This window comes from Lutjanus erythropterus, chromosome 18 (assembly GCF_056507025.1).
Source record: "Lutjanus erythropterus isolate fLutEry1 chromosome 18, fLutEry1.hap2, whole genome shotgun sequence".
NCBI classification, from domain to species: Eukaryota; Metazoa; Chordata; class Actinopteri; order Lutjaniformes; family Lutjanidae; genus Lutjanus; species Lutjanus erythropterus.
The window spans coordinates 30,092,284-30,114,721 of NC_139334.1; the positions used below are offsets into that span (position 1 = coordinate 30,092,284).

Here is a 22,438-nt window from a genome sequence, read left to right on the forward strand (position 1 = left end):
TCATTCCAAATGCAGAGATCCCTGTTTACTTGGCTCTCTCTAACACACAACACACCTTTTATACCCACACTAACCTCATACTACTGTCTACTCTAGTAAAAGTCCATCAGTTCCCGGAGCACAAGGTGACGTCTTCAAATAACTAATTTTGTCTGACCAATAATCAAAACTAAAAGTTATTTGATTTATAATGATAAAAAACAGAGAAAAGCATCAGATCCTCACAGATAGAAACATTTTTCTTGCTAAAATATTTCAATTGACTTAACTGACTATTGATTTACTAATAAAATTAAGTCACTAAATTAAGTGAGTACTTTTAATTATGAAAAAGTGAATGCACTGCTCAGAGGAGGCACCAGAAGAAGCATTCTAACACCTGTCTCAAAATTAATTCAGCTAGAGAACAAACATAAAGTGAGAAACTCGTCTCATACACTCCATCTGATGTCTGAGGTTCATGCTACTAAAAGAAAAAAAACAAATTTGATGCAGAAAACAATCACGTGCAGAGCCGTGGTCAGGTGGAATTCATTGCCACTGCATTTTGTTCTGCAACCTTTAGGATCAAGAGAGACATTTTTGGCCCAAAAAAAGACAAAATGAATCTGTCTGGAGCTGCAAGAAGATTAGCCAACATCAAAATTCAGAGGAAAAGGGGAAAAGGCACCGAGCCATAGACATAGGCAATCTTGCACAAAACTTTTTTTCTTTTTAAGTTTGGTGTACAGTGTACATATTTTTGCAAAATACAACATTTTAAAAGCAGTGCAGCAGAGCACAGGCACAAAGGAAAATGCAAAGCAGTTAAGTCAGAGCTTGTTAAAGGATAAAGTGAAGAGATACGTTTTTAGCTTTCTTTAAAAAAAAATAACAAGCTGGCTTCTCTGATATCTACAGGTAGAGTGTTCGAAAGCTTCGGGGCATAACTGACATACGCTGCATCCCTGATTTCCTTTTGGCTGTTTTTGGGAACCTCCAGTAAACCAGCTGCAGATGATCGCAGTGTTCTTGAAGACAAGTAGGGAACAAGGGAGTAATGTAACTCACTGTAGTCTTACTTTAGCTGTATTTCTAAGGTGGAAACTATGTTTTCGTCACATTGTTAATGCGGGACTGGAAGCTTAGAGGACAACGTTGACTCCCTGGATTAAATCAGAGGTTACAAATCTTGGACCAGGCCGTCAATTCCCCCAGATTATTCAAAAGCATTTCTCTTTTCGTCTTAGGGCCAACTAGTAGGATTTCAGCTTTGTCCTCATTTAACTTAATTACTGCTCATCCATTTATTTATTGCCAACAGACAAGTAGTGATGGAGTTTATAGCGGCAGGATTATTCGGTTCAGCAGAGATGTACAGCCATGTGTCGTCTGCGTAACTATGAAAGCAAACACTGTGTTTTCTAAAGACGTCACCAAGAGGCAGCTTTTATATTGAGAATAGGAGTTTGGTTTCATTTAAAACTAGTGCAGAATAAATTTGTGCAGAATCTAAATAGAAATTTATCAATGACTCATCTAGAAGTGTAATTTTGTGTTTTTGCATAGACAAAAAGTAAAACGCCAGTCTCCAAACTCTTTAAAAGCTGAGTCTTGCTCTTACGCCACGTTGAGAAAACAAGGTCAATTTCACTTGGAGTTTTGGATCATTAAGAAGGACAAACGCACAACACTGAAAATGTGTATTTGTTGTGAATAATTGTGGTTGATTCCTAATGTTTTAGTGCCTCTGTGACCTCCTGACTGCGGTCAAATTTCAGTCCATTAACTTACAGGAATGATGGGGTTGTTTTGTTGCGAAACTGTCTCATAATTAAAAAACTATTTGACACAAAACTTCTTTCTTTAGCTTCAGTTTGATCAGTTTTCTTTCTTTCAGTCACTCATAGATAACACATTTTACATCAGAATATATTAGATTAGATAAATCTAAAATAATCTCTGAAAGGTGAATTAATTCATTGCACCAGCAGGGAGTCAGCGGGAGATAAAAAAAAAGGACAAATGGAGAGAATTGATGGAACAGTCTGCTGAACGTATTACAGGCAAACTGTAATGAATTAATGTACAAACGAGGATTAGGGCGGCGATGTGACCCAGAAGTCAACGAGAGGCATCAGATCAGGCTAATGAGACGGAGAGATCGAACCATAAAAATTTCACAATCGCTAATCTGTGTCAGCCACGGCTGTGAAAGGTTTGTTTGTGTGTGTGAGTGTGTGTGTGAATACTAAATCCTTATCCCCTGATTACTATGCAGCTGCTGACTTTTCCACCCCGGCTTTGAAGTGAGTAGCACCAGAGGAGAAAAGAGAGCACTTTGATGTGAGCGTTAGATTAGGATGGAGGAGAAGAAGAAAAAAAAAAAAAGAAGATGCTCAGCAGCAGCAGGAGCGGCGGCGGCGGCGAAGGCCACGTTGTTGCCGCTCATTAAGAAGAGCTACAAGGAGATCATGAAGAGGACGAACACGGCGCTTTGTAGTTTTTTCTTTCTTCTTTTTTAGCGATGAATAAAAGGAGCCCCTGCTGTCTCTCTCAGTTCGCTGTAAGGTCACTCATTAATGTGGGTAATTAGTTTCAGGACTCTAGGCCAATGTGTGTGTGTGTGTGTGTGTGTGTGTGAGTGTGTTGGCTCTTTGCCTACAGATTATTACTATAACACACAGCCAAGCTTGGAGAATAACATATTACATGTAACAGGATTATGTAATCTGAATACAAAAAGGGTAACTGTATTCCTTTACAGTTATGGATTAAAAAAGACAATCTGATTACAGCTACATTAAGTAAAAATGTGGATTATTAGTGGGATTCTAGTTTTAAAATAAAGAACAATATCCTACCATGCACAGTGACACACTGCTGTCAGTTCATTATCATGGCCTCTAGTGAAAAAATGATTCACTGGGTGGAAATTTCAACATTTTTGTCTTTAAATCAATCAATCAACCAATCAATACACTGTGCACAAACTAATAAACATAACAATGAACATAAAACACCTAGAGCTGCAACAATTAATCTATTTTTATTTGACTAATAAATTAATCTGCATCTATTTTGTTAACTGATTAATCACTTTCAGTCATTTTTTTAATATAGAAAAGTCCAAATTCTCTGATTTCAGCTTCTTAAATGTGAATATTTTCTGGCTCTCTGACAGTAAACTGAATATCTTTGAGTTGTGGACAAAACAAGACATTTGTGGACATCATCTTGGACTTTGATCAACATTTTCTAACAATTTAGGGACAAACAAACTTTACATTGAGGTAATATATTGTGATACTTGGATTACTGACTACATTTTTGAACAGGTAATTAGTAACTGTATCAGATTACATTTTAACCCTCCCAACCCTGCACACAGCTCAGTGCTCAGTCCTCAGTTCTCACTCCGGTGGATCCAGGAGGATTACTCCTCTCTGTAGTATTACGTCTGGATGTGAGTGAGAACATGTTCATGCTAATTTTGAAACTTGTTTTTTCTCCTCTCTGTTTTGGCCTCCTATCCTCACTTCAACCAGGCGTTTTTCACTCCCACAGAAAAATCTGAAAATGCTCATCTTGTGTGCTGTGGGTGTGAAAAACAATGGTTCTCCAAAACGATGACGTACGCCTGTTCAGACAGGGCTGGATGTCAAAGATATATCTGCAAAATATGCTCTTCAAAACTGGTAAGAAGGTCCTGGGCAGCCATCGAGTTCCTTATTTTGAATTACTTCGATAAAGTCATGGAAATTGAGTAAAATAATATGGAAAAGGTTTTAAAAGTATAAAAATGTGTGGGAACCCTATAAATAAATATACATGGATTTAAAAGACATTTGAAAACATCACTTGCACTCCAGGAACTTGTGATGGGCATTTTCACTGGTTTATACAGCAAAAAAGCAATCAATTAATTAAGAAAATGAGTGGTAATCAATATTTTTTAAAGATTTGTCAACTGCGATCCTACCTTGTGACACCTACAACAAAAATGCTATATAATATGCAGAATTAAAAGACTTTGTATAAATGTGTCCCTCAGTTTTATGAATATCTCCACCCACAGACTTTGTTTTTGCTTGAAAAGAAACAATGTAAAATGTGACTTTATCAGGCTTGAATTGATAGTTTGGGTTTTTATTAATTAATCGATTAATCATTTGAGTCATTTTTTAAATAAAACAAGTCAAAATTCTCTGATTTCAGTTTCTTAAATGTGAATAGTCTCTGGTTTCTTTACTCCACTCTGATAGTAAACTGAAAAATTGAGTTTTAATCAACATTTTTCAACATTTAATGGACCAAACAACTAATCGATTAATTGAAAAAACAACTGACCTATTAATCAATGATGAAAATAATCATTAGTTGCAGCCCTAAAAACATTATATTAGGTCAAATAATGTCACCATATATTACATTAAGGTGATCCAAAAGTAACGAAAAGTAATCAAGTTACATTACTTTCATATTGTGATACTTGGATGTCCACAGTCTTGTACTTTTGACATTTTTTTGTTGTAAAATACATTATCATCTTTTGTACTGATAATTTAATTGGGAGAGTTTCATGTCCATCCAAGTGGTGGAAAGTGCTCCATCTGTCATTTCACATTTTCTATGGAAAATGTGGAAAAGAACTTTTACTCGTGAGATGCCTGAAATATCTCCTCCCACAACAACTTGGAGCCTTTTTCTGTCTTTCTGGGAAAATGAACAGACACCGCTTGATGATGGGTGTCTGATTACTCCATCCTGAAGAAAAGAAACAAAGTGTTTTTCCCAGGACTGATTGAGCAGACCTGCATCCACACCAATTTCTATTAAAAAACACCCTGAACTCTGGAGCTGACATGTGACGTTCACTGACCTCGCTGCACTAAACACACAAACAGCCGGGCTGTTGTTGTTGTTGGGACGGGAGGTCGAATCAACCCAGAAACATCAGCACATCATGTTTTCAGTCTGACTCAAACCCACTGACACACACACACACACACACACACACACACACACACACACACACACACACACACACACACACACACACACCTGAAAATCATAGTTTCCCTGGAAACAGCCCAGTGGCTCTATTAAGGTATAATGAGTGTGCCTTTTCCCACCCACATGTAAGAAGGTCTCATGTTACCATGGCGCTGTCTGTCTGTTCGTCCTGATTGGCCAGGAGGACGAGAGCGTCTCAGGGTTGAGATGAAGAGATGATGAATAGGAAGAAAAAAAAAAGACAACAACTACTCGGAGAAGGCTTCACTTGGAGAGAAGCTCAAAGTAGAAAGAAAGGAATCAAAATCCCTGTCTACTCTTCACTGAATATACAGACGGCTGCTACTGCTGCATTCATGCAACACTAAAAATTACTTTTAAAGTGTCAGAACTTCCTTTCCTGCATACATCAATTGATCACTTGTTAAGGCTTATAAATGAGGTTTAAATACTAAAGACCAAGTGCTACTCCATATAAGAGTCGAGATGGAACATTGTGGATGTTCCAATGGATTTGTAGCCAATAGCCTACAAAACATAAACTAAGTTTTTGAACTAGATTCAGGATCAGGACCACACCACTCTCTCCCAAACTCTATCACCTGCATCTCGCTAATTAAATCACTCAAATCACCTGTGCCTTGTTAATTAGTCACCTCTCTACTCCAACCGCCTGTGCTTATCTATAAAAGGATGAATAAAGTTCATTTCAGTTCTCTTCCCACCCGAAGACCCTATTCTCATTGTTCTGCAGGCAGCTCAGTGATTGGCACAGTGGCCCCTCAACAAGAAGGTTCCTGGTTCAACCTCAAGTTCCTTTGTCTTCCCCGCGACCACTTGGATCTCCACAAGGAACCTCAGGAGAAAAAGCACTGAAGCTCATCAATATTTGCCTCCATCCTGAGTCTCACCTCTCAGGTTCCTGGCCCTGCAGCTCCATGACGAACCCACTCCCTTCATCCCGCTCCTTAACCCTTCATCCCTCAAACTTTTCATTCCTCACCTTGACCCCTTCATCTCTCACCTCAACTCCTTCAGCCACCACCTCCACCCCCTCATCCCTCACCTTGACCCCTTTATCCCTCACCCTGATCCCTTGATTCCTCACCTCGACCCCTTCATCCCTCACCCTGATCCCTTCATTCCTCAACTCAGCCTCTTAATCTCTCACCTCGACCACTTCATCCTTCACCTCAGCTCCTTCAGCCACCACCTCCACCCCTTCATCCCTCACCTCCACCCCTTCATACCTCACCTCCACCCCTTCATCCCACTCCTTGACCCCTTCATCCCTCACCTCGACCCCTTCATCCCTTACCTCGACCCCTTCATCCCTCACCTTGACCCCTTCATCCCTCACCTCGACCCCTTCATCCCTTACCTTGACCCCTTCATCCCTCACCTTGATCCCTTCATCCCTCACCTCGACCCCTTCATCCTGCTCCTCAACCCCTTCATCCCTAACCTCGACCCCTTCATCCCTCACCTTGACCCCTTCATCCCTGACCTCGACCCCTTCATCTCTTACCTCGACCCCTTGATCCCTCACCTCGACCCCTTCATCCCTGACCTCGACCCCTTCATCCCTGACCTCGACCCCTTCATCCTGCTCCTCAACCCCTTCATCCCTCACCTTGATCCCTTCATCCCTCACCTCAATCCCTTCATCCCTCACCTCGACCCCTTCATTCCCTTACCCCTTCATCTCTCACCTCCACCCCTTCATCCGTCACCTTGATCCCTTGATCCCTCACCTCAACCCTTTATCCCTCAAACCTTTCATTCTTCACCTTGACCCCTTCTTCCCTCTTTTTTTTCAGTAAATATGAAAATTTTCGTACAAAAATGATCATTCCCACTAATCAAATCACATATCGCAATTTCAGTCAAAATAACTGCAATATACTTTTTTGCATAACTGTGCAGCCTTTGCATGAATGTAATATAAAATAATAATAATGTAAGATATTGTGTTTTATGCTCAATAATTTATTTGATATAGTTTATTACTGATTTATGTTCCCTTACCAAGCAGGAAATGTAAGAGTTTAGTTTTTTAGAGTTTAGATTTTAGTTCATCAGTACAACCCCAATCAAGAAGCATGTCATTTGCACTCTGAGGCTGCAAGTGTTAAAGCTTACAGGAAGTTAATTTCAGAATTCAAACTATAGCCTGCTTTTCAGCCACACTACAACCCAAAAGATGACTTTCTGACATCTACCAATTTAGAAGTTTGGAAATCAGAGAGCTTGAGGGAGCACTTAAAGCTTCATCGCCACAAAACCAAGGTTTTCAATTCTGATGTTGAGGTGCCACCTGCTGGTCACAGGCTGCATTTCAACAGTACCACATGAGAGCAGAAGCCACTGGTATCACATCAATGATGGAGGTGAGATGAGGAAGTTTCAACCCATAAATCCCCAAGTCATTCTGAAAACCAGGTTTATCCTTTAAATTTAAATGTCCAGTGGGACTTAAAATGGATCACAGGCACATTTGGCACATCACAGGTTTAACTAGCTTTGGATAAAACATTGCTATGAATATAAAAATTAAAGAGTAACATCCAGGTTTCAGGATACAGAGCACAGATAAAACTACAAAATATACAATACTAAACTACAAACTTATGAATCATTAGAACTCTAATCTTGTTTGTCAGTGAGACCTGAATTTTAATAAAATAATAACAATAACATTTTGGTGCTTAGCTTCAACACTTGGTCAAACAAGAACGATGTCAGATTTATGCTTCATTGTTTGATTTTTGCCAAACAAAGTATGTTTTCACCTGAGTGAAATGTTTACACCAGAGTAAACGTAACGCAAAATTCTCTGTGAATAACTGAAGATGAAACTAAACTATCAAGACAAAAGGAGGAAATTGGCTCAATCAAGCTGCAGTTACATGGACATTTCTTTAACCTGACTGAAACCACTCTGATTAGAGGTTTCAACTGAGCAGATAAGATGTGCGTTCACACACCCCAAAGAATTTAATCAGTGGATCTGCCTACAGAAGAACAAGAAGAACAAAAGGGAAGAAGTGGTTCCATCTGCTAAAACAAACTTTTCCAGCCGTTTTTGATGCGGTCGATGGTTCTGTGGGATTCTGGCTTCGTTCATCTTTTAAAATTTGAGCATTTCGACCATCGACCGTTCAACAATCCATAAATTCTTTTAAACAAAAATGTTCTATCTGCCACAGATCAGTTTTATTTTGCTACCGCCATGTTTCTGTCCCTCCAGTGAATAAAGAAACTGTCTTTATTACAACCAGAGGGAAACAATTGCATTAAGTATTTACATGGTTATTGAGCACTAATATTTTCCTGTTGAACAGATCAAATGTTAACACCGTCCCTCTTTAACCTGAGTGAAACTTTCATTAGATCCGGCCCGATCGGAAAGAGCACAAGGCACTTTCATTCCGATTATTGGTGGAATATTAACTTTAATTAAAAAAAATGGCGTCTTCTAGTTTCAGGAATAAAGACTTTAAAATGCAAAGCTCACGTCTGTCACCGTTCGTCCACCTGGAAGTCTCAGTAGCTCCTCCTTCACTGGCCATGTCTTCACCTCCCTCTTTCCTACTCTTTCTTCCTCTCCTCGTCCTCGCTCCAATCTACTCTTTATTTCTGTCTTCTACTCCTGTTTCCTCCCCAGAACCAGATTCCTACTCCTGCAGAGAACAAACTTGCTCTCCTAAACGGTCTCCTTCATTCTTCTGTTCTTTGATTCTCCAGTCTAAGCAGTTCTGTATCCTGTGTGAACCGTCAATCAGCACAGCTTTCCTGCCTCCCACTGGGCGAGGCGGACGTCCTTTCCTGAATGCCGCCAAGACACAACAGCATGGGGGACAGTAGGGAAAGTGACTAGCTATCCAGTGCAGACTGGGACAAAGAAGTCCAGAACTGCCAAAATTAAAGACTTGTTATCAAGATTAGGATTTCTAAGGAACAACTCTGATTCCAGCTTCTTAAATGTGAATATTTTTTGGTTTCTTTACTTTTTTCACCATTTTCTGACGTTTTATGGACCAAACAAGCAATCAATAATGGTGAAAAAGACTGACTGAGTGATCAATGATGAGAATGATCATTACAAGAAAGACTTGAAAAATAGGTTCAAACATTTCTGAACCTATTTTTCAATAGATAAGACTGTGAAAGGATGAATTAATCGAGAAAATGATAGTCAAGTTGACGGTGAAGTTGTGTCCAGACAGATAAACGATGGGCTGAAACTCATGAGGTGAAAATTTAGGTGATAATTAATTATCTGTAGGTTCATCACCACCACATTGTCATTTCATATGTGTTATTATAAAATTTTTTATTAAGGCCACTTTTAAATCTCAGCCACAGCGCTGTGAAAACCCATTGTACATGACCCGCACAGTTAATAAGGTGATAGTATGTCACAGTTCAGTGTTTGTCAGCTTGTTAGAGAGTTAAATTGCCCCCGAGTGGACAGTACTGTCGCAGGATGATTAACTTCAGCCACCGTAATTCTAACCAATTGAAATATCCACACCTCTGAGAAATCTTTACACAACTCCAATCAGCCTAAAGAGCAAAGTGAAAGTGAAATGAGTCTGGTTTCCCGTCAGGCAGCTCCATCAATCGTCCCCAGCGCTCAAATAAACAGGAACAAACATGGATTTCAAGGCAGTTTCAATTTCCCGATACAGCTAATCACACACACACACACACTCACACACACACACACACACACACACACACAGCGGCATGAAATATTACTCGAGTCCCGATTGAGAGCGCTCTCCTCACTCAGCCTGTCAGCCAGCAGCCTGGGCCCACAGAGGGGAGGAGGCAGCCATGAATTAGACATCGAACCAGGCTGTAACTAGGCCACAATAACCAGCAACAGCATCACACACACAGGGCTGACTGCTTCTTACTGTTTAATGGAGCACACTGAGGAGTTCTTTGATGCTGTTTTGCATCTCCTCTCAGCAACAGTGGGGTGTACTTTTATTATTTATTTTCATAATTGAGTTGACCTGATTTCCTGTTATTTGTTGCCCTGCAGAGGTGAAACCTAAAGCCCCAGCCACACCAGCATTCAAAACTTGCAATTAATGATTAGTTTTACCGTCGATTATCCTGTCAATTACTTTCTTGATTAATCAATTAGTTGTTTGGTCTATAAAATATCAGAAAATTGTGAAAAATGTCTGTCAGTCTTCCTCACAGCTCAAAATGATGTCGTCAAATGTCTTGTTTTGTTCGAAATCCAAAGATAATCAGTTTATTGCAATAAAGAAGTTAAAAAAAACCCTGAAAATAATCACATTTAAGAAGCTGGAATTAGAGAACTGTGATGTTCAAACTGTCAAGTTTTTAAATAAACTTTAAAAAGTTTTGCTTGCCTATAATCTCTAGTTGAGACCATTTATTTTCTTTTTCAGATAAACCTGAATCTTCAAAGTCACAGTGAGCTGCGAAGCTGATTTGTCTTTTTAGCGCCTGAAAAATTTCGAAATTTTAATTGAAACATTTACTTTCACTTCCATGAATTTACTCGATATTCTTCAAATAAAATGTTTTGAGTTTCTAACATCCAAAGCATTGAGTTTAACTAAAGAAGAAAAGTAAATTATCTCAACAAAACATCAGAAGTTGGTAAAACTTTTTCAAAACTTTGAGTCGAGTTGAACTCAAATCTCAAACATCTATTCATTCTATCCTACTCAAGTCCATTCCCTTGAGTTTTCTCAATTTTTTCATGTTTACAGTAAATGAGGACGTCCTAAAATCCTCCATGTATCAGTGATGTGTGATGTCATTTGAAAAACAAAAAAAAAAAACGCCTTGGCTGTATTTTTGAGAATTTTTTCACACTTCCTTCACCTCCAACCTATTTTCTTTGGTCAAAATTGATGCTGCCTTCCTTGAAATTTCTGTTTCCCCTCATCAAAGCAGTCGATAGAGAGGACGAGACACTAATTAACAAAGTTGAGAAGCAACACCTTTTATTTGATCTGCAGCAGCATTTTTATGGAAATATCCTCAAAAAGGTCTGGAGGGAAAACAGTTACAAGTAAGTAAATGGTTTTCCAGTTCTATAGACACAAGAATGAATGAAGAAAATTATAAATAATTATAAATAATAGTTATGAATAACTATTTTAGGCACTTATTCAAAAAACAAAAGAAACCGGAAATTCTTCTCAAGAGTCGATTAAGACCCTGGCATTCCTCTCTCTTCTCCCTTCAGGCTTGTTTACCTGCCTGATGTCAGACATTTCTCTGCTATCTGACTTATAAACCTCATGTCCATCCCACCTGACCTGTCTGCTGAGTTCACCATGCTGACAGACACGAGGGGACGGAGGGACATCAGTCAGACTTTCTCTCTTCACTGTATTCAGCAAGTCTGTCAGCCTGTCAGCCTCTAGTTATTGGTTCCATGTTGGTTTTATTTTGTAATTGTTGCATTGATTGTTGCATTGTTGCAATTGAATTCTACAACCATGGAATGGGAAAACATCTGTCCCCCAAGTTAATTTCTTGGTTTTACCACAATTGATTTATCTTTTTGTTGTCCTTCTGAACTTCCTCCCAGTCTTTCCTCTAGTATTCTGAATAAAAGAAGCCCCAGTCACCTCAGTCGCCCTCCCTTCTGGGGGAAAACCCACCATTTCATATGAAAGAGATGGGAAAGTGTTGAAATCTGCTGTAGCGGGTTGTGAAACAAATAAACATTCAAATCCATGACAATCTGTTTCACTGCTTTACATATACACCCTGCTGCACTTCTTTTAAAATGTTGCATTTTTCTTGAATTTTTGCATTCTATATAATCTTTTTTTAACTTTAATTTTAGTATTATTACTGCTTTATTTTCTATCGCATGCGATGCATTCAATGCATTCTATTTTTATTGTTACTTAAATCTTACTTTTACTAGGATTATCAAGTGGGTTTGTTAAATGAGACAACCGTTCTAATAACTGAGGCTTTCACACTGAGATTTGAGGCACATAAGATACATAATAATTCACTCTCAGTGTGGTGAGCAGCTAGATGATGCTGATGACAGTTAATGTTGATGGAGAGTGAACATTAGCTCCAGAGTGAGGCTGCTGGAGTGCAGTCATAACGTTACTGTACCGCAGCGTCGTCTCTAACTGAATCTACGCCGAGCTTTAATTAACAGTTGTTTGTTAACAGGTTTTGTCATTTACATACAACACTCAGACAAACGGTCCCTAATAATTTATTATAATCAGCACTGTGTTGACTCATTGATCTATTTGCACGTGTGAAGACTGATGGAACATGACGGCTGACTGATCAACCTTAAAGTCTTAATCTGCAACATTTTCTTTAAAAACAAAACAAAAAACTATGTATAGACTCATATATACATATTCCATTTCAGTCATTACTTGTGACCCTCTAGAAGTGTGTGGTGGTGGCTGAATCTGAAGAGAGTCTGCCTTCTGCTTGTATTTCCTTAGTTTTGCTGCTCAGGACCTAAAATGTTGGTATGTGACGTTCTCATGCATTTGTGAACAGCTCGGGCAAATTCTACTGATTCTACCTTTAATTTATTAAGATATCATGAACACTTGGGTTCAGACAAGGTCACAAAATAATTCTTAGACGTTTGTTTAATTTGACATGACTTCATTCAAACTTGGCAAACTGAAATTCAAAAAAACAAGTAAAATTGCACTGTTGTCTATGGGATCCCTAGTTTTCCATACCCCCAAAAGGGGGTACAGCCTGAACATTTTGGCAAAGTGCTGATATTTTTATAGACTTGCTTTCATGTGATGTTGTCTTTTTATTCTTTTTAATATTTTATTCTTTTTATTTGTATTTATTTCATTTGACATTGACTTTTTTTAATCCTTCTATTCTTTTGTTTCCAAGTATTTAGAAAAAAAGAGCAGTTTTATTACTCTTATTGTTCTCTTTTATTGTTTATTTCTTCTATGTTCTGGTGCCTTTTTCTTATGTTAGCTTATGCCAGTTGTAGCTTAATTTTGTCCTGCTTTTATTTGGCCTGTTGTTATAGGCACCATGCTCTTGTTTTGTTTGTCAAAGCACTTTGTAAACTTTGTTCTTAAATGTGCTGAATAAATAAAGTTGTAATAATAATAATAACGATGATGATGATGATGATGATAATAATAATAATAATAACAGCAGTAGTAGTAGTAGTAGTAGTAGTATGTGTTGGTCTGATCTTTCCTGAGTAACCAGGTCATGACTTCTGGGAAAAGACACTGGTTTTTAATTTTTCAAATGTATTTTTTGGTGCTTTGAGCACCACAAGCCGAGTGCCATCTAGACAAATTATATTAGAGAGAAGACAGACATCTCTGTGGGCAGTATCTCCAAAACTTGGCAACTCACCCCCAAACTCTCTAGGAAGATAAATACCATTACAAATAAGAGGAAAAATATAATTATAAAATAATATTTTTGAATTTAGGGGTGGCCTGTCCCTTTAAGTCTGGCATTATCTCACTGTTTGCATCTCTTCTGTTCAATTAAACTTGCATGAAGACTAGTGTTCATCCAAGTTATCGCAGGGCTGATATCTACTGTTTCAAACAAACATCATTATTATGAATAAAGGCAATACAATGTCTCTTTAAACTCATCATAGAGTTACCACAGGCTCTCAGTAGGCCTGTATTATGAAACAGCACACTAGGGGGTAAAAACATGATGTAATCACTATGATTAATTGCAAACATAATTTAAACTCAGATAGGAATATCTGCTGATTTGGTACAGGAGATACAAAAATAGGTTTCCATGAAGTAGCCATGATGAAGCAACTATCAACTCTCCAGTGAGGACCACAGAGCCCCTGCAGGAAAACTGAAGGAAAATCAGATATATTTCTTGGATTGGAGACAGATAACGGCCCCAACATATCATTAATATGGCTAAAATGTAGATAACAAACAGTAGTTGGTAAAAAGATAATAAATTGGCCTGCACATCCTGCCGCTCTCTGCCAGCCAAACCCCAAAGATAAACCAGGAGGGGGGGGGGGCAGCTGACAACAGCTTCCATCAGCAGCGGTGACAGGGGAGAAAACAGCATCAGAGGCGGACACACGGTGAACAGACGGTCTGTACTTACTGTCCGAGGCCATGGCTGCGGCTCTTCCCCTCACACTGACAGCAGGACCCGGTGTGTGATCGGCGGAGCGGAGGCAGCAGCGTCCCCGCCGCTCCTCATCCTCCAGACCCGCAAATCTGCAGCCACGCAGCGGTGAACCAAGACGCCTTCACGTACTGTAGGAAACATGGGCAGTCAGTGGATTTATGCTCATCTCGTTTTATAAATTTGATCGTTAAAATTTAAACCTTCCAATTATAAATTGTTTTTCGGTTTAATTAGTCATTTGTGCCACAAATTCTCCAAATCATTTGCTCAAATTGATTTATCTTAAGAAGGAATAGACGAACAATTACCTTTCACGTACATCCCCCAGGGTCTTTGAACTGGTTGTGCTGCCATCAGTACTGACATAACAAAATAAAATAAAATAAAATAAACTCATGTATTCATTAATTCTTTCAAGAACCCAAACCTGACTTACTACATGTTGAAAATTGATTTAACATAAACAAAATTAACACAAGTGCATAAAAATGTAATGAAAAAGCTAAAAACAAAAACTCTCGTTTAAGCTAGCCTTAGCGTTAGCCTGTGCTTCTTTTCTCCCTGAGCCATTTCCTGTAATTAAAGGAGAACTATTATGCTTTTCCTCTTTTCTGACCTATAAATGTTGTCACAATGTTGGATACTCGTGTTAAACGATTTCAAAGCGTCAAATAATGAGGTTCATGCATTTGGAAGTGTGCCCTGCAAGCTGTTTTGGAGGCTCTGCACGCTTAGTGTTTTTTAAATGGTTTAGTTCTGCTTCGGAAGTTAAATCGCTGTGCGCTGCTCTGCTGTCTACAACAATTTCAGTGTTAACACGTTGAGCAATGGCTCCCAGAAAATGTTTGTTCGGGTGTTAACTTTGTTTAGCTTTCCTAAAGAGACAAGCACCAGGCAGAAGTGGATAGAGTTGCTTTTTCCCGGCCAGCAAAAGAAAAATACCTCCGTGTTTGTCTACGGCACTTCACACGGGGCTGTTTTGTCAACAAAAGCCAGTACGAAGCTCGATTAGCTGGTAGCCAGGCTCGGCAGCGCTCGCCAGCCCTTCGGAAGTCCTCGGGAGTGCGACCAATCACAGTGGAGTGGGCTCGGCGGGAAGCATACATGGAGGAGGGCCTGGGGTGGAGTAAGAGTCCCGAAGATCTACAAAGCTTTCTTTGGCGATTGTGTATGGCTGCTCTATAGGCGTCCAAAAATGAAATACAAAGGCCCAAAAATGAGTATAATAGGTCCTCTTTAAAGTACATCCATTACAATGATCTAACACCTTGGTAATTTATTCTGCACAACTGGTAACTTTACTTACTTACTTAGCTTGTTGGCGCAGTTGCTGCACCTAACCTGGGCATTAGTCTACACTTTTTTTATAGCTGCTTCTTATGATTAAAATATTTCCATCATGATGAACTAATACCTTTGCAATTTTCCCCCACACAACTGATGCCTTCAGCTAAATCTAGTCATGGAAAATAAAAACAGCTAAACTTGGATATCTGACCTAAGAGCAGACTCACAAAGCTCACCTTGTTTTCTAAATTTGGTTAATAAAAAAACGCCTTCAAATTATTCTTTTCACACTCAATCATTTCCTAAAATTGATCCAATTTAGAAAGCAGTAGGCTAACATTTACTCTCCACTCAAAGAGCCCATGCTCCTTGAACTTGTGCATCCATCAGTACTGCCTGACATAAATTTGACATAAATGTAGTTCAAATTCACTTAACAGATAAAAATCTGACTTACTAATTGTTGAAATTTAATTTAACAAAACAAAATCTGCAGTACAAGTGTATAATATCAAAGTAAACAGCTATGAACAAAACAATCAAATCCAGTTTAAGCTAGCTGGTATAGTAGCCGTAGCTAACCTTAGCATTAGCCTATGCTTCTTTTCTCCCTGAGCTGCTTCTACTAAATTTTGTGCAAATTCAGTTAAGAGACCAAAATTTGATTTAACATTGAAAAAATGCAGTGTCGTTGGTTTGGCTAATGAGCTACCTCACTTAGCTTAGCAGAACTTTTGACTAATTTGACAAATTTTATTCATTTTACAGTAATTATTAGAACATGGCAGAGTGGAGTGCAGTTTTTAAGTCTCATCTATTTCTTTTTCTTTGGTGCTGTAATTTGATAGGGATCACTCCAAGGGAAAACAAAGAAAATGAAAGAAAATACTAGTGACATTAGAACTGAAATTATAAACACTGGGCCAATAAGCTGCTGTTTAAAGCAGTTGGAAGCATGAAATTGCAGAGATGGGGCGATACAACCAGATTAACATCAGCATTTCCCTTCACTTCAGTTGTTGAATTTGAATTAAATGCCACACAAGAAAGACACTGACAAAAATAGCAACTATAAAAAATAGGTTTTATGTAAAACAGTGAAACTTTATAAAGCATTTAAACGCCAGAAACAGACATGAAGGCCAAACTGCAGGAGCGAAATCCAGTTTTTAACTTTTGCACAGAAGAAGCTGCACAGAGAGATGAACTTCATGATGAACTGGTGGCACAAACATTCAAGAGAATCCATAACAGTGATAAAAGCAGCAGCTCCAATCACGACACAGGTCGACTCCTGCGACTCCTGTCTTCATGATGATGTGAGGTTTTTGTGCGTTGTTGTTTTTTCTGAATGGAGGAAAAAGAAAACAATATTACATGTGGTGGATGTTGTATTGGCATGAAGAGAAAAAGCAAATGAATGTCATATGGTGAAAAAAAGTGGCGTTGCTCTTCAAGGGTGGAGAGTAATGCAATTACAATTTCATGCAGTTTCAAGCACTTTATCCAAAATCCTACCACTTTTCAAACCTTGAAAGCACCACAGTAAAATTCAAGTGTTTTCAAGAATTTCCAGCAGCCGTAAAAAAAAAACCAAAAAACTGCATTTTTGACAGCTGCTGCGTCAATCAGCACAGAGCAAATCAATCAGACAGGAAGTCAGATAGAAACAGCAGCGAGAAGCCAGTCAATTTTCAAAATAAAAGACCGACCCCGTGCAGACATGCAGCTGTGTGTATGATGAATCAAAACGGTGGTGCAGACAGTGTGATGAGTAGAATTAAGGAGTAATACCCTGATATAATACTGTCACTGTAAAAAAAAAAACCCACCTGTACTCTATCAGTTAGTTTGTATCATTGTGTGACTTGTGTTTTACAAGGTTAATTCAGATTCATGAAAGTCAGACAGTAACACAGGAAATTGAGGAAAATAGAGCGGAGAACAGTGAACAAACTACTGCAGTAAGAGTGAAACAAGTTTTTAAGACGTGTAGCTGCAGGCGATGTACCTTCAGGAACAAGTGAGGTGAGACGGTTGATCCGACTGGTCATTGTGACGTCTTTCCACAAGTCCTCTGAAGACAAGGAAGTTCAGTGAATAAGGATTATTTCACTTAAACATTAAAGCTTAAAAGAAAAGAAAATCCATCCCCGGAGCCCACGCTCCCTCAGCCTGCCCCAGGAAGAGTCTTTAGACTTTATTCCTGTTTTTACTCACTAAAGAAGGATTTAAATTTTTTAAAACTAGCTTAATTTAAATCTAAACCTCTCTTTAAACTTCAGTTTAGTTTTTACTCTCCACCTAGAATTTAATTCTGTTGTGCTAAAACTTTAAACAAATAAATGAGAAAAAATTGAGAAAAACAATTGAAGTTCCTCAGAGAACAGACTCAAACCAATGACTTTTGTAATGTATCTCTTCTTTCTATGTCTCCAGTTGATCTCTTGTCTGTTTTTGTAATCAATATTTTGCCATATTGCTTCATTAATTCAGCCAATAATTTTAGCTAGCCTGCTACCAATGTATTTTGTTAACTTTATAGCCAGCTAGCAAACAAAGTAACACTTTGTTAACTTTTTAGCTAACTAGCAAATAATGTAACATTTTTAAAAACTTTTTTCATGAGCTAGCAAACAATTTACCGTTGTGTTTACTTTTTAGCCAGGAAACAAACAATGGAAACTATATAGCGTGATGTTATAATTTTATCACTTTCAGGAGGCTACCAAATTATTTCTACATATAATAATAATTCTGAACATTACACACAAGATTAAATGACAAATTTAAAGGCAAAATATTGATAAATTCAGACAGAAGTAATCATTACAGTATATTGCTCATGTTCAGTACACAGGCTCATCCATTTTCATCAGTTTTGGGGATTGAAGGAAGGATTTACCCGAGATATAAACGTTCTTTTTGGTTCTGGCTTTGAGTGACGGTTTGTTTATTCTGCGGCAACCTGACGGGTTGGAGGGTCCGGCCTCGTGACTCGTGTGATCCACCTCCACCTGACGATGACGTCGGGACTTGGAGGCCTGAGAGACACGTACATGGATTCATTCATTCATTCATTTTTCTGACGATTTGGAAGAAACACATCCAACATAATACACATTTTAAGGATCCTACAAAGAAAATCTTTTACGCAATTAAAGGAAATATTTATAAAAATACATGGAGCACAAACCTCTGCTGCCTGTTCGAACGCTTTTGCTTTGATGGAGGCGAGGAGCTCAGCTCTGTTGGAGCACTGAGGACACAAACAGACAGCCAGTCAACAGCACCACTCTCTGGACAAACACATGATTATAACTGAAGAAAATGTACAAAGCTTCATGATTCAATTCACTTTGAGTATTTAATACCCTGCGGGAGACACAAGGTGCACCAGTTTGGAAAGACATTTCCACCAATGTAATGAAAGAAAAAAACAACAAACATGCAAGTCATTATAATAAGAAACTTTCTTGAAATAGTTCCTCATCATTTTGAGATATTAAGTAATTCGTTTGTGAAGGTTTCACACTAAATCATTCTATGGGGGGTTGTAAGGGCCAAAATAAAAAAATATAAACACATATATAATGGGGGGGTGAGAATGTTTTTTGGCACCTGAAGGGAGGCAAGTTAGAAAAAGATAAGACAAACACTGTTAACTTTTCAGCAAACAATGTAACGTAAAAAAAAAAGAATGTAACTTTTTTAGCCAGCAAGCAAAAAACAGTAACATTTTGTTAACTTTATAGCGAGCTAGCAAACAATGTATATAAATACCTAATTACAAAATTAAGCACTTAAATAAATGAATAAATCTATATTTGATGAAATGCTTAAATAAATTCTGAAATAAACAATTATGTAATTTAATGCTTATTTGTCACCATCAATGAATACAACTCAAATTAAATGAGACATTAAATAGATAAATGTTAAGCTTATCATGTATTTAATCATGTTTTTGTTTATCTATTTAGAATTTTATTCATTTAATATACTTTATTCATCTTTTATTTCTGTATTTTTCAATTCATTTATGCATTTTATTGTATAATTACATATTTATTACGTATTTAATTATATGTATTATTTAATTTTTGTTTACTAAAGCATTTAAATATATAATTATTTATGTATTTATGTATTTTATGTATTTAGTTTCAGCCTTTAGAACATCCATATCTTTCCAGAAGGTTTCTCATTATAATGACTTTTTTTTCATCATATTGGCAGAAATGAGCCTCCATACTTCAGTGATTCTTGAACCCTTCAGTAAAATGAAAACCTCCGACTTCAACAAAGTTTCATGTTTTGTAACTCACCTCCTGCTGGGATGACGTCCCCTCACCGCTGTCTTCATCTTCATCATTATTCCCATCCTGACAAGAGAAGACTCATGTTAAAATGTTAAAAAAAAACACGTTATCTCTGGTAGTTTACAAACTGGGAGAAGCACATTTTATTACAGCAGATACTTTGTTTAATTTCAAGTCTCACCTTCCTTCGCTGCCACTTGTAGAAATCCACCACCGTGCTTCGTAGCTGCGGGACCAGCTCTTTATGGATCAGGTTGACAGAGGAAACCGGCAGTTCTGTCGTCGCACAGACAGACGCCTTCAGCTTCTCGTAGAGCTCATGAACGTTGGACACTTCCTGCGAGAAGATGATGAAAAGCAGAGGTTAAAACTTGTTAATAAATCTCATTTTAAAGCTTTGGAGTCGAGTCTCTGCTCACCTCCAGCAGCTCCATGTTGATCAGCTCCTGTGGACGACACGCTCGCTCCATGAACTCCTCACACAGCACCGACCTCTCCACCTTCCTCTTCTTCTTGAAGGCCAGCTGGCAGGAGAGGAAGAGGAGCCATTTATTTTCAATAAATCAATAAACAAGATCAGATTAGCCAGACTGTATTTCTAAAGGCAAGTTTGCCTGTTGAACTCGTATCATGAAGTAAATTGTCACTTATTTCAGAAGATAATTACTCAGAAATTTTCTTTTAATATTCTGTGGTACTTTGTTATTCATCTTTATCTTCCCACATTTTTTAAATGTACCTACTCTGTTGTTTATTTTTCATCATACTTCAACACTAAGGGAGTCAAACTGGGACAGAACCAGTGGAGGATTGGAGGATTCCTCTCCAGACTCTCAAACACTGAGTTTCCACAGTTCACACATAATATCTCTACATTAAATGATATTCAGGATTTAAGTGAAAATCAGAAGTGTGTGTTGATGTGCAGCTCACAGCAGTGGGCATGGCGGTGAAGTGAAAAGCTTTGTGGAACATCAGCTGTCGCAGGATGTAAACGGCGTCCATATGCTGAGCGTCCACAGCGTCCTTCTCAAACTTCTTCACGTCCTCCCAGTCCTTCAGCGCCAGACGGATCTGCAGCCACAGACACAGGAAGAACCAATCAGAGACGCTGAATCAGGCATTACCTTTATTCAAACGTTATGTCCGTGTGTTTCTGACCTGCTCCGGTGGTGACGCGGTCTGACACTTATACAGGCTGTAAAGCAGGTAAAGTCCTCCGACTCGGATCTGGAAGCTGAATGGAGGCAGGAAGAAGCTGGACGCCGTCTCCAGGATCAGCTGACTGAACTCTCGCCTCCGACGCCTCACAGTGCCGCTGAAAAACAACATGTGATACACTATGTTAAATACTGAAGATGACTCTGCTTCACATCTTTACACTCGAGTTAAGGCTCATCTTATCTTTATTATCTATTAATTATTTATTTATCACATTAAATGTATAATTATGACAAACATTTAAGAAAATATAACCTAATGTCTTGTACTTATGAAATAATTAATAATGGTTGAGACAAAAATGTCACTTGATGATTTAAAAAAAAAAAAAGTTCTGCGTAAAGTTGAACTCAGTATTAATGCCAAATATAAATCGCAGCATTTTCACTTTGTGCTCAAAATGCAAAATAATTTAAGAAAATAATAAAAAAAAACTTAATCAGAGAATTTAGATTTTTTTCCATTAAAGAATTACAAAAAAAAACTCAAATTGATCAATCAATTATCAGATTAATTTAATAATCAAATAAAACCATAAAACTCTTAATTTGTCATACCTGACAAAAAAACAGCAAATTTCACATTTAATAAACTGCAACGAGCAAATGTTTTGATACTTCTGCTGGGAAATGATTTACACAAATCAAATCAATTTTCTTTACGGCCTAACTGATTAATTGACTAATCATTGCAACTCTACTAAGATTACATTTACTAGAATATTATGCCAGTAATACATGTGCTTTTTTTGTCTTAAACTATGTGTCACTTTTATTCCGAGATATATCCAATTACTTGACGATAACGATAAAGTGATATTTTTTCGAGATTAAACTTACTAGAAAATCTCTGAGAACTTCATTTCCCTCCAGATCTTGGAGAAAATCTCGAAGCGGACAGAATCAGTTTTTTGGAAGCGGCTCAGCAGCTCCTCACAGTCTGATTTCACCTCAGTTCTGCAGAAATCCATCTTCATCTGCTTCTTCTTCTTCACACAACTCAGCGTTAAAAACAAAACCTCAGTCTGATTTCACCTGTTTTCTACATTTACCATCTCGCTGCAGAGGCTGAACGTAAAAAAAAATGAAAACGCACTAAAAACGATTCAGTTTGATCAATGTTCTACCAGAAAACGAGCTACAAACACGCAAAATATCCATGGTGTAAACATACAACTCAACGACGACGGTGTCGACAACTTAGTGCGTCATCAGTACCCGACGTCTTCGCCAGCAGCAGTGATGCCTTCATTACGTAGGATGAAAGATTTTTATGCATTAATTTCTTTTTTTTTTCACCCAGCAGATATTTGTGCCAAAATTACAGTTTGATCCTATAACAATAGAAAAATACTAATAAGGTTTAGTAATTGTTTTGCAAGGATGAATTTAAGATATCATAAGATAAATAACTTTTTCTCTTCTTCTTCTTTTTTTTAGTAACCGTGTCTT

At 38.0% G+C, this 22,438-nt stretch overlaps 2 protein-coding genes across 2 annotated transcripts in view; both read right to left on the bottom strand.

Moving 5' to 3' along the window:
- Window positions 1–14,263, bottom strand: part of syt16 (synaptotagmin XVI) — a 37,023-nt gene extending 22,760 nt beyond the window's left edge. Inside the window, exon 1 of the mRNA XM_084742926.1 lies at window positions 14,131–14,263. Within this exon, the coding sequence (XP_084599052.1) occupies window positions 14,131–14,143 (13 nt within the window). The 5' untranslated portion in view covers window positions 14,144–14,263. The remainder of the gene's footprint in view (window positions 1–14,130) is intronic.
- A 2,246-nt stretch (window positions 14,264–16,509) lies between these two features.
- Window positions 16,510–22,372, bottom strand: snapc1b (small nuclear RNA activating complex, polypeptide 1b). Its single transcript, XM_084742184.1, has 10 exons — window positions 21,827–22,372; window positions 20,928–21,084; window positions 20,700–20,840; window positions 20,186–20,290; window positions 19,948–20,103; window positions 19,773–19,829; window positions 18,641–18,703; window positions 18,350–18,488; window positions 17,456–17,521; window positions 16,510–16,791 (listed from the first exon to the last, which is right to left on the bottom strand). Exons 1-10 carry the CDS (start codon window positions 21,961–21,963, stop codon window positions 16,754–16,756), a joined length of 1,059 nt encoding a protein of 352 aa, XP_084598310.1. The 5' UTR covers window positions 21,964–22,372; the 3' UTR covers window positions 16,510–16,753.
- Between the last annotated feature and the right edge of the window lie 66 nt (window positions 22,373–22,438).

Excerpts from the sequence above, each read along its gene's own strand:
- snapc1b (XM_084742184.1), bottom strand. The coding sequence starts at position 21,963 with ATGAAGATGGATTTCTGCAGAACTGAGGTGAAATCAGACTGTGAGGAG. Across the intron at positions 18,704-19,772 it reads GGACGTCATCCCAGCAGGAG|TGCTCCAACAGAGCTGAGCT; the intron begins GTGAGTTACAAA and ends TTGTGTCCTCAG. Across the intron at positions 16,792-17,455 it reads CACCTCACTTGTTCCTGAAG|AAAAAACAACAACGCACAAA; the intron begins GTACATCGCCTG and ends TCCTCCATTCAG.